This window comes from Cupressus sempervirens, chromosome 9 (genome assembly GCF_028749045.1).
Source record: "Cupressus sempervirens isolate cs-2001-9-10 chromosome 9, ASM2874904v1, whole genome shotgun sequence".
Lineage (NCBI taxonomy): Eukaryota > Viridiplantae > Streptophyta > Pinopsida > Cupressales > Cupressaceae > Cupressus > Cupressus sempervirens.
The window spans coordinates 218,699,640-218,712,365 of NC_143126.1; the positions used below are offsets into that span (position 1 = coordinate 218,699,640).

The 12,726-nt window shown below is 35.8% G+C and overlaps 1 protein-coding gene across 1 annotated transcript; it reads left to right on the forward strand.

The window, feature by feature from the left end:
- Nucleotides 1-5,393: 5,393 nt before the first annotated feature.
- On the forward strand, nt 5,394-11,611 carry LOC149538294 (glutamate receptor 3.6-like). The gene is made up of 8 exons (XM_089799669.1): nt 5,394-5,863; nt 6,571-6,875; nt 6,968-7,954; nt 8,052-8,332; nt 9,562-9,593; nt 9,726-10,132; nt 10,662-11,172; nt 11,318-11,611. Exons 1-8 carry the CDS (start codon nt 5,617-5,619, stop codon nt 11,497-11,499), a joined length of 2,952 nt encoding a protein of 983 aa, XP_089655795.1. The 5' UTR covers nt 5,394-5,616; the 3' UTR covers nt 11,500-11,611.
- The last annotated feature ends 1,115 nt before the right edge of the window (nt 11,612-12,726 follow it).

Consider the following 12,726-nt stretch of genomic DNA (forward strand, 5'->3'; position numbering starts at 1 on the left):
AGTTAAGATAAATATTCTAAGAAATTTCAGGGCTTTAGAAATTCCGACTTAGCAAATTTTCAAGGCTTCATGATTTTAGGCTTTACCAAATTTTAGGAGTCAACATTTATCTTTCAACATGGTGTTTGGTAGATGAGTGGTGGTAACTTTGAGTCCTTGTCTCCTACACGATCTTCGTTGGTCTCTTTTTGCGATTCTTAATGATGATATGATTAGTGGATATGGACTTGTTTGTCTAACCATGCTAGGACCTTTTACCTTGGGATTGAATGAGAATATCCCCTTAGTACATTCTCATGATTTGTGTGGTCTTGGTTTGTGAGTTGCGGTTTTAAGCTTGGAGATCTTTGGAAGCATTTGTAAGACTTCTGCTGGTGTAGGCGAACATGGGAGTTTAGCCATGTTCACTATTCTCATCACCTTGTCTTGGTGTTTCATTATTGCACTTGGTTACTTTATCCTATTGTTAAGTAACTTATCTTAAGAAAAAAATTATTCAGTGCATATTTTATCCTTGTGTTCCAAGGATCTCCGGGCAGAGCATTATAACATCTATGTCTCTTGCCCTTGCAAGAAATGGAAAGGATATTAGAAGCAATTCTTCTACTTATTGTTCTAATGTCTATGAATCTATTTTGACAGAATAAAAAGAACATGAGGAATTGGAAGTTTTACTTTCTAGAAGACTACCTAGAGGAATCAGTAAATACAAAGGTATACTACCTTTGAAGTGTTTTTCATGTAAGATGATTGATCATCTTTCTTTTAGATGCCCTAAAAGGGAAAATAAGGAAATGACATAAAATCCAAGGAGATCAACAAGAAGACATGCTATTTTGTAGAAGGTGTTGCCAGTGAGGAATCTAATGGAAGAGAAGAAGAAGAGATTGTTTTTGTCATAGTAAAAGAAGATCCCTCTCATGGTGATGAGAAAGCATTAGTTTCTAGTACGAATCACAATTGAGACTGCATAGTTGACAATGGTTTCTCACATCACATGACCAATGACAAAATAAAGTTCATCGGAATGAAAGAATGTGATGAAGGATTAGAAAAGTTTGGAACAATAGTCCCTATGTTGTGAAAGGTAAATGTTCTATTTTCCAGAATAATAAAACAAATTGTGATGATGTTTACTAGGTTGAAGTTTTGAATACAATATGTTAAGCGTTTCTCAGCATAATAAAAAAGGATATAGGTTAGTGTTCAATGAAGGAATGTGCAAGATAATTAGAAAATTAGGAGATGTGATTTCTATTGGTGAACAAATCATAGGTAACTTATTCCATCTCAATTCTATTGTTAAGAATTGTATGATATCTAGAGTTGAATATTGTTGGTTATGGCATAAGAGGTTTTGTCATGTTAACTTTGATAATTTGATCAAAGTAAGATGAAAGTAGTAAGAGGATTGTCTTGTTAACATGAATGTTGATGATATTCCTATGGGGGAGTATCCTAGCATTGCTAGAGCACTTGAGAGATTGCTACAGTGGTTACATGTTGCATTCATGACTATTTTTGTCATTGATGTCAACATACTGGTCATTCTATGAAGACTGACATAACAACATACAGAGATAGATTGAAGAGACCATATGATTCAAGGACTGAAGATGAGATCTAGCGAAGTTGAGCTCATGTTCTACAGAGTGTCTTGTTGATGTGGCTAAGAGCTCATGTAGAAAGTCAAAGATTGGAAACAATTATTTGAGATTTACAAAGTTCTTGAGAAGTGGTTTTTGGTAATCGGGTAGTATCTCCTAACAGGGATAGAATTTGGTTATAGTAAGTTAGATAGAGGTAGAAGACATCTTGATGATGATATCAGTGAGTGCGTGAAGTTTGAGGTTGCACATGTGAAATATTTTTTAAAGACTATGAGTCGATAGTATTATATAATTATGAAAAGATGTAATGTAGCATGTATTGTTTTATCTTAAGGAGGTCCTATTATAATTATACATTGGGAAAGCCTCAAGGTTGTCTCAATGAATTATTTTTAGGACTTGGTATAAAGGAAAGTTATTTTCCTTGCAATAATGCAAAGAAGTGTGTATGAGATGCTTTTGAAATAGAAGGCAAATTGTAAATGCGAGTTATATGCAAATAAGTGACCCAAGGGATTATTGTGATGTGAGTTTGTGGATTTGGTATTGAGATCTGAGAAGTATTCGGTGCAACATAGGCACAATGAATGAGCATAATGATTATATTTGGCATAAAGTGCTAGTGGACAATTGATCAATTGCTATTGTTTTGAAAGGAATAATACAGAGGCCAGTTGGATAGTGAATTCGGTGTCTTGCCTCTATAGCTATTTGGACAATGGGTCCTTCTGCCTTCCACAACTCCTAATAGGGTTGGAATCTCCTCGCAGGGATTCAAAGTCTCCTAACAGGGACTGATATGTACTAAATACATTTCATTGGCTCCTAATAGAGTCCATCCTCTTACAGGGAACTTATATATTAGTAAATCATTTTGTGGGTACCATCCCCAATAGGATTTTCCCTTTGATCAAGGGTTTCCCTAGTTAACATATCTGGTGTTATTGTGTATAATTATCTTCTTATGGTTGTTTATATTGATCACGTGTTTGAGAATTAATACAGATAATAAATGTTGTATTAATCAAATAACTAATTCACACTCCTTCTCCCCTAACCCTCTTAGTTATCTTGGTGGACTTTACTTTTTAACATGTCTAACCTAGTGAAACTAGACAACATAATGTGTAAATAATGTTAACTTGGGAAGTTCACCAACATTATTTTCATCAATAAAAGTCATTCATCTAAAGGAATCACAGAAATTGTCCATGCCAATATGTGTGGTCCAATAGGAACTCAAAGCTATTATAGAGATAAGTATTTCATATTGTTTGAAGATGATTAATTTGTGATGGTGTAGATTGTATTTCTAAAATGTAAATATGAAGCTTTCCATATGTTTAAAATATTCAAAGCTAAACTAGAAAGGAAAATTGGTAAGAGGTTGAAATGTCTTAAATTAGATAGTCGAGGTGAGTTCACTTCACATGAATTCACTACATACTATGAAGAACAAGGTATCATAAGGCATATGTCAACTCTCAAGACACCTCAGTAGAATGATATTGCTAAAAGGAGAAATAAGTCAATAATTAACTGTGCAAGAACATTAATGTTACAAAAATGTGTTGCTCAAACTTTCTGGAGAGAAGCAATGATTATTGTAGTCTATACATTGAACATGGGTTAGCTAAGAAAAGGTACAAATAAAACATTGTATGAATTGTGGTATGATCACCCTATGTGAGTTATTTTAAAGTGATTGGAAGCATATGCTACATGAAGAGAGATGTTTATATAAGCAATTTTGATTCAATAAGTGATGAAGGGATATTCCTATGTTATTCCACTAAGAGCAAAGCATACAAGTGTTATAATAAGAGAACAAACAAGATGGTAGAGAGTGCAAACATCAGAATTAATGAATACTCATAATAGAACGATGAATCTAGAAAAAGGGAACCAAGAGATTACCATGGATTTGTCTACATGCAACCAATTGAACAAAATGCTACAACAAAACCAATGGAAGAATAAGAAAACATACAAGAACCAATCCAAGTGGTTGAAAAAGCTCCTAGAGAAGAACCAGTATTACCAAGGTAAGTAAAACTAAATAATTCCCAAATCAAATCATTGGTGACAAAAATGTTAGTGTACTGATAAGAAGAAAGGCATGAGAAGGTTCTTGTTTTTTATATGAATTTGAGTCAAAGATAGTAAAGGACATATTCAAGGATTAAGACTGGATAAAAGCCATGAAAGAGGAATTGGAAAAAAATTAGAAGAATTAGACTTAGACATTAGTGCCTAGACCAATGGAAAAGAATGTGATTGGCACCAAATGAGTTCTCAAGATCAAGATGGATAAGATAGGTGAGGTGGTCAGGAACAAGGCAAGATTATTTTGCAAATGATATGCTCAAGAAGAAGGCCTAGACTATGGAGAAATATTTGCGCCTATGGCCAAACTTGAAGGGGTAAGAGTACTTCTTGCATTTGTTGCTTAAAGAGGATTTATAGTTCACTTCATAGGTTAGAAACAATAATTTGAATTGAATATTTTTTTGACAAAACTAGTTTTGGACATAAAATTACTTCTAATATTTTAAAATATTACACTAGAAAATTATAATTGATTATTTACTTGCATTTTTTAAAAAGAATTATTTATTTAAATATTTAAAATTTATTTTATTTTCTCATACTCAAGTTGGCCAGGGAGTCGCCTTATTATTATTTCTCAAAAAAATTAGTGTTTCCTTGAAAATTTTAAATTTTATCAAGTAAATTTATTTAAAAGAAAAAATTGGTAGCTAAAAAACTAAATTCAATTTTCAACACATTATATTCATACATACTTTCAAATTGGGCATATAACTCATTCAAATTGTCATGTGAAGTTTTGCAAGATAAATTTTCAATGTTTGATTGTTATTTCGAAGTATTGTATGATCAATCATGATCCTTCATGTCAAGTTGCTTATGTCAAAATTTCAATGTTTTCATTGTCACTTCAAAATATTGTTTGATTCATCGTGATCTTGTATTCAACCCTGTTACCATGCTTTCAGGGGGTGCTCGAATAAGATAATTATTAAGATTAAAAAATTCAAGTCATTTGTAGGTACTATTGAATGGTAAGTTAAGAATAACCTCAACTAAAAATAATTTTAAATTGAATACTTCATAGAATAGAAACATATTTCCACTTTCTTTTAACTTTTGGAACCATTCTTATTTCTCATCAAAACCTTCAATACCAACAATAGTTGTCAAATCGATAAAATTTAAAACTATTAAAAAGTAAAAAACAAGAATGCTCATAAACATAGTAAACTAGAAGTACCTATCACTAATACTATGAAAGAAATAAGTTTCCTAATCAAAAAGATATTATAACATCATGATATATAAAGTGACCAAAAAACACACTCTATGTGATTGTTGTCTTCAAAGCACTCAAAATGCTTTATTATGATAATTATTAATTAATTAAAAATATTATAATCATTATATTTCAATTTGTAATTGACTAATTTAAATTTAAATTTGTTTAAAAATTATAATAAATAGTATACCTTGATATATACACATTGCCCTCTATGTGGGACAATTCATTATTTTGTTGTTGAAGGTTTGTGTATCAATTTTGCCAAATTTTGCTTACACAATCTACCAATAGACCAGGGCCTACACAATCTGTTAGTTTCACGTAATCTAATATTTTTATTATTTATATAGAAAAGAAAGATTTGTTTCTCTTTAATTGACTTTGATCACTAATCCATTATTATTCATTAAATAATATTTAATATAATCCAATATTTCCGTTTACATAGAAGAGGAAGACTGCTTATGGACTCTGGACTCGTCAGAAGAGGAGATAGCCGGGCTTGCTGGAGTAGTGAATACTCCAGACATGGAGCGTTTTTGTGGGGCTTTGTTTTGCACTTTTGACTTAAATCTCCCAAAACGACGGAGGCAAAAATGTGTACATAAATAGATTATTGAATCAGCGGGCTATTATCGATCGGGACCCAAAAGCTGTGGTGGCTCTTCAATGGGCGCCTCAATGCTTGCCATTTTAACCTGCATCTGCTTTCTTTGCTGCTGTTCAGGAGCACAAAATTTAACAGTACACGTAGGCGTTATATTGGAGCTGGATCACTTCGGTAAGGTCGTCAAGCCGGCCTTTGAATTAGCAGCAGAGGATGCGAACAAAAACTTCGAGATGCAAAATTCGAGCGTTCGGCTGGTTCTTCATTTCCGGAATTCTGAGGGAGATCCAGTGCTGGCCGCTTCAGCCGGTACGAAAATTATTCGCTAATAAATCTTCAAAGAATTTAGCTTGAAATCAATTTTGTGTTGGATCGTTAAGAGAAAGGGCAAATTTAGTAAGAGAGTAGGAATGAAATTAGTTTGGTAATGGATTTTTCAGAGAAAAGGCAAATATTATGTGAAAGTATTGGTAATTTGTTTTAATGTCGAATTATTCAGAGAAAAGGCATATCTTCGTTAAAAATAACAGTGAGTTTAGTTTTTGTAGTGGATTATCCAGAGAAAGGGCAAATATTCAAAGAAAGTAGCAGTAGAAGTATTTTAATGTTGAACTTTCCAGAGAAAAGTCAAATCTTCAAAAAAAGTAGTGCAGTGTAGTTATATTGTTTGGGGATTTGCGAGAGAAAGGGCGAATGTTCAAAATAAAAGTAGCAGCGAAATTATTTAAGTTGTTGATTTTGCAGAGAACGGATAAATATTTAAATAAAGTACCAGTGAAAGTTTTTTAGTTGTAAATTTTCCAAAAGGTGCACAAATATTCAAAGAAAGTAATTAATTTGATGTTGTATTATTCAGTGGAATGGCAAATTTTCGTATGAAAGAATCAGTAAAAGTATTCTAGTAGTGAATTTTTAAGGGAGGACAAACATTCAAAAGAGTGGCAGTGAAATTAGGTTAATGTTGGTTTTTCCAGAGAAAGTGGCAGTGAAATTAATATAAAAGGGGATTTGTGCAGGAGCGGAGCTGTTGCAGAGCGGAGTGGTGACGATAATTGGGCCCCAGACGTCTCAGGGGGCGGAATTCGTAGCGGAGATGTGTGTTGCGGCGCATGTGCCGATGCTGTCCTTCTCTGCAACAGATCCGCTGTTGTCTCAACAGCGCTTCCCTTACTTTATCCGGCTGCCTCACAGCGATGCTGTGCAAATGATGGCCATCGCCGCTGTGGTGGAGCGCTACAAGTGGAGGCAAGTTGGGATAGTATACGCCGACAATGACTTCGGCGCTGGCGGGCTCTCGTCTCTGAACGAAGTCCTCGTCAAGGTATTCAATTTTGCAAGTGTGTTGAGGTTACTATCCATAAATCCTATGCTTTCACCATTATAAATGTATACAGCTCAAACGTATTCCTACAGGTGGGATCCGAAATTAGCTACCGATGCCCCATTCCTGTTAACGCCTCCACGGATTACATTAGAGCAGAGCTTTACAAACTCATGACAATGCAGAGCCGGGTTTTTGTTGTACATATGACCTTCCAACTAGGGCAGAAGATTTTCTCTACGGCTTCAGAAATTGGAATGATGGGCGAAGACTACGTGTGGATTATTACAGACGGCTCCAGTTCCGTTCTGGATATCCTGAAGCCCTCTGACCTTGACTCCATGAAGGGCGTTTTGGCGACTCGGTCTAAAATAAATTCCTCCACTGATGATTTTCCCAAGAGGTGGGAAGAAAAATTCAGAAGTGAATTTGCCGTCGAGGACAGACTTGTGAAGATAAATATATACGCGTATTATGCCTACGACTCTGTGTCCATAATTTCTAGGGCTCTGCAGCAGTTAAATGCAACCCGCTTTGAATTCTCGCCTTTGTTGCCGAGCCAGCGGACGAAGCTCATGGGCAATAGAATTTTGCAACAGGGAGAACGTTTGAAGCAGCTACTTTTGCAGATGGATTACGATGGCTTGAGCGGGCGGCTGAGGGCGACTACGCCGGGAGAGCTAGGGAATTCCCCGTATGAAATTCTCAATGTGAAAGGATCAGAGGCTGGCGGGTACCGTACGGTTGGGTTATGGATTAACGGGACCGGGAGCGGGAATTTATCAGACCTGGAAAACGTTACTTGGCCCGGCAAGTCAAAAAATGTTCCCCGCGGGTGGGCAGTGCCCGTTGACACCACAGAGGAGCTGAAAATCGCTGTTCCTTTAAAAATCGGTTTTAATCAGCTTGTGGTGGCAACCCATGGTGAGAATCCTACGATCACTGGGGGTTTCGTCATCGACGTTTTCGAGAGGGTTGTCAAAGGGCTGCCTTATGCACTGTCTTACAAATTTGTTCCCGTGGGAGATGGCAAATCTACCCCCTGCTACGATGACCTTGTTGAGAGAGTCTACAAGAAGGTATCTGTCTGCTCTTCGTTTATTGCATGATTTTTTTTCTTATGTCTAGGATTTATGTAGCCGTGAAATCCCTGACGTGATGATGTGATTATTCTAGGAGTTTGATGGAATGGTGGGCGATGTTACAATTCTGGCAAACCGAAGTAATTTTGTGGATTTCACGCAGCCGTATTCCGAATCCGGGTTAGTGATGGTGGTGCCGGTCCAGAAAGTCGATACCAGCAACGCTTGGGCGTTTTTGCGGCCTTTTACCCCGGGCATGTGGTTTGCAACGGGTGCTTTCTTTCTCTTTACTGGAATCGTTGTGGGGGTGCTTGAACATAAGCGGAACACCACCTTCCGGGGAATCCCCAGGCGCCAAGTTGTTACCATGCTCTGGTAATTTCAAAGAATGTAAACAGTCGACAGGTTTTTTTAATTTGTGACCAGTTTGTTGAATTAACAGTCACATGTTATCTGGTAATCTCACTTCACTTAGTTCAATTTGCTTAAATAGCAAATACTTGCTGGTCGTTTCTTATTTTGAACCATCTTTTAATAGTTTGTTACAATTTGTCTGATAATTTTGTCATATTTAATTCAATTGACTTTTTCATTAGATACAGAGTTCGTTGAAAATAAACAGTCAATTTACAGTTGTTTTAATTTTATTTTTTAACATCCTGTATACAGAATCACAACTTGTTGAGTAATTTACCAAACCTAATTCAGTTGATTGGAAGTGACCATTTTGTTTGCAACGTCCTCCTCATATGAGAACAATTACAACTCACATGCTGTTTTAGCTCTTGTAACTCAAATCAAACCCAGTATGAAGAACAGTAATCCAGCATCTGGTAATTTTGAATTCAGTTTTTTTAAGTAAACAATTGTGTATAATTTGCTCACATATGTTTTTCAATCGATTTTCTGGATCACATTCTATGATTCATTGTTTCATTGTTTCATTTATGAGAGAGAAGAAACATATTGAGTCGTAGAATCAATCTTAAGTTGAAAAGAAGTAAGAGGAACAAGTGATCCGAGAACCAGGAAGAGTATTGAATAAACAGTTGTGTTATTTGTCAACCAATGTGATTTAACATTCAATGACTCATTATCAGAAAGAAAAGAGATGCATTGGCTTAGAATTAGTTTTGAAAAGAGATGAGAAAAGTGACACAGGAATCGAAATTGAAACAAGAGACAAAAGAAGGTTAACAAAAACATTTTAAGTCACATTTTATTTGATGATTTTATCATACTCGAATTGGAATGTATGGAAGTACACGTGTAATAGATGTTTTTCATTTAAAATCACTGTCTGAATGAACAGAACCAGTTCATTTGATAATTTTGCTATGCAAATAAATTAACAATTCGTCTGGTAATTTGATCACATTGAATTCAATTGCTTCATATTATTTTTATTTGAGACTCTTCTTTTATGAATAGTCACCACTTATCAGGTACTTCCACCCCACTTCATTCGGATTTTTGACGAGGACTTATTTTTCATTCGGAACATTCTTGTCAAATAATTTAATAAACATTCAAAACTTTCAGCTTTCTGAGATCTTTCAACTCAATAGAAAGGAAAACACTAATCCTGCTCTTGGTTTGTGTAGGTTTTCATTCTCTACATTGTTTTTCTCTCAGAGTAAGTACCCAAACTTACAGATTTTAGATGTCTCGCAGAAAAATGAAAGATTTTCCATAATCTCAGGTGCTTAATAAGGGGTAGAATTGTTGATTGTTTGAAGGAAATCTCTTACTCTTAGGTTTCTAACAGGGGAAAGGATTGTAAGCAGTTTGGCTCGAGCAGTGGTGATCGTATGGCTGTTTGTGGTGCTGATATTAACGTCCAGCTACACGGCCAGCCTCACTTCAATCCTCACTGTACAGCAGATGAAACCAACCATTACAGACATGCAATATCTGTTAGACACTAAAGCGCCTGTAGGTTACCAGCTGGGGTCCTTTGTAGAACATTATCTGAAAGAGCAGCTGGGATTTCATAAAGACCAGCTGCGTAAATTCAGCTCTCCCCAGGAATACGCACAAGCACTTTCCAAAGGCCGCGAAAACGGCGGAGTGTCTGCTGTATTTGATGAGATTCCTTACATTCGCGTTTTCTTATCCAGTCAATGCGGATTTACCATGGCTGGCCCAATCTACAGAACAGGGGGTCTCGGCTTTGTAAGTTCTGTTTGTTTTTTGTTTTTCCGCCAAATCAAATACTAATGTCGTTCTGAATGAAATGTCATACCCAGAATATCTCTCCTTAAACCAGAGTATTCTTCCATCAGATTTACTCAAAAAATCTGTACTTCCTCTCTACCATTTCCTCTACAACCCAACACTCACATATGCTTAAACCGGTTTTATTTTAATGGAAGTATGGTATGAGCTCTGTTCCTAAGCTCTAGTAGATGCTCTTCCAGTTCTTGTTTGTTGCAAGGATCGGATATGAGAGCATTTCTATGATGTATTGTACATTGGTGACTAGAAGAGTTTTCCATCCACTTATTTCGGTCACCATTTTTTAGTTTAGGGATATTACGTTTTTCACCATTGTTTAGTTTAGTAATGAATGAAGGTTTTGGTCATCATTGTTTTGTTTAGTTTAGGAATATTACATTTTTCTGTTTAGTTTAGTTTAGGGATATTACATTTTTCTGTTATATGAACACCGAATGAAAGTTTTCTTTCTGGTTCTTTCTCACAGGTATTCCAGAAAGGGTCTCCACTGGTATCAGAGCTTTCAAGATCAGTGTTGGAGCTATCGGAGAGTGCCGAAATGCAGAGATTGCAGAACAAATGGTTCAACATGACAGAGTGCACAAAGCCCGGGGCACAAGTAGATTCCAACAGGCTGAGAATGGAGAGTTTCTGGGGTCTTTATATAATCACTGGAACAGCATCCATTGTAGCGCTGCTCTTGTTTCTTGGGCGACTGATATACAACTACAGTCGACATAGCCCTGTTCCTGAAGGTCCATCCCTGTCAGCCCATGTGAAGAGCTTCGTCCATTACATGGACCGGGAGGAGTCCGGCTTGACAAGGAATAACAGGAGCTTGAGCTTTGTTCCTGTTGCTACTGCTAATGCAAATATGAGTGAATTGGTCTGCTCCAACAGCAGGCCAATGAGCCCTCCTCCTGCCACACAGAGTCCCACGAGCCCTTCTTCTTCTGCCACAGAAAGTCCAATGAGCGTCACTGTCACTGACAACGCAGGTAGGACATCTTCTTCCTCGTCGGTGTCCATAGATCTGGACTCTGATGTCGAAGACGATGATGAACAAGTCGATGCAAATTCTCGTCCTGCGATAGGGATTGATTATTGCAACTTGTGATGTCTTTTTCGGATCGCTGTTTACAGGGATTCTAATAATTCCACATTGTCGGTCGTTATATATAATCAACTCCGGTCAAAAAGGCCGAAAAGGAAGCTGCATAGAAATAGCAAAGGAAAATTTCATACGAGGGTTGGTACGATCACTTCCTTGGAACATTCGTGGGATGGAAAACAATAGACTTACAAATATTGTTACCCTTAATTAGTTAATAGTTTTTTTAAGAACGTGTCTAGATAGCTAGTTGTATGTTTTGTATTATTAACCTTGTAAAATTCACAGGACAAAATTATATCATATAGTAATGCTTAATTTAAATATTTAATGTCTTTATTTAGTGATTATATAATATATGATTAGTTTTGACAACTAACTACAATATATATAACTCTTAAATAAATCATTTGAGCATTTTACTAAGAGTATTAAGATTATTTCATTTTTTCTAATTTTATGGAGGAAGATGTTATCAAAATTGTTGAACAATTGGTTATATTTAAATTTTTAAAAAATATATTTTTTACTACAAATTACAAAAAAATTGTTCAATAATCAGGGTTGCATGCACTTCGAGTTCCTATAGAGTAGGAGGAAATGTTCATTTGGTTGAATGGTGCACATTAGACTTCTCATTGTTGACAAAGCACAAGTGACGTATATGAGGTATAGAAAACGGCAAGATTAGCATCCAATAAATGCATATATATGCCACAAAATGTCGAGGATAGTGTTGTTCACTTGTTTACTTTCTTTCTCTAATACTCATCCCCTTGTTGCACCTTATATATACAATCTTTAGCTTTCTTCAATTACACCTTTATTGTTCTTTGCCAATTAGAGGCCATGGACCAAGTCATACTCATTGATGTTCTTAGAAAAGTTTAATTATGGCAGGTATGATTGTCATATCTTCCTACCACTCAATAAGATTAGGCACACACCCACTGCAACACTTTATCTGCACTTAGTGCTATAAAAATAAAGTTTTCATAGGTTGGTCATCCTTATATGATGTGATTTTGTGTATGATTAAAAGATCCCTGCCACAAATAATGTAGGTTTCCATGCTCGTCTACTCAAATACACCATAAAGATCAGACTCTTAATGCTCATCAATTCATTAGTCCTAATCATATGGGGCTAAAGAACAAAGCTCATCTACCTACAAATCCAAGTTTAACTTATATGTCTTTTAAACAATTGTTGTAACTATTTTAAGCACTCCTTATATATTATCAGTCTTGTGTCACATGCTGGTGAAAAGAGTTAGACCTCAAGATAGGTTAAGGTCTTACATCAAGTTGATATGAATCTAGATTTGATCACAATCTTAATTTATTTTCAAACTAGAAACAATTTTCAAGAAGAATAGATTGGTGCATTATCCGCTAGGTAGAAAATTTGATACAATATGCATTACATAGAAACTTAGAAA

Coding starts and splice junctions, on each gene's coding strand:
- LOC149538294 (XM_089799669.1), top strand. CDS start 5,617: ATGGGCGCCTCAATGCTTGCCATTTTAACCTGCATCTGCTTTCTTTGC. Junction 7,955..8,051: donor TTGAGAGAGTCTACAAGAAG/GTATCTGTCTGC, acceptor TGATTATTCTAG/GAGTTTGATGGAATGGTGGG. Junction 8,333..9,561: donor CAAGTTGTTACCATGCTCTG/GTAATTTCAAAG, acceptor TGGTTTGTGTAG/GTTTTCATTCTCTACATTGT.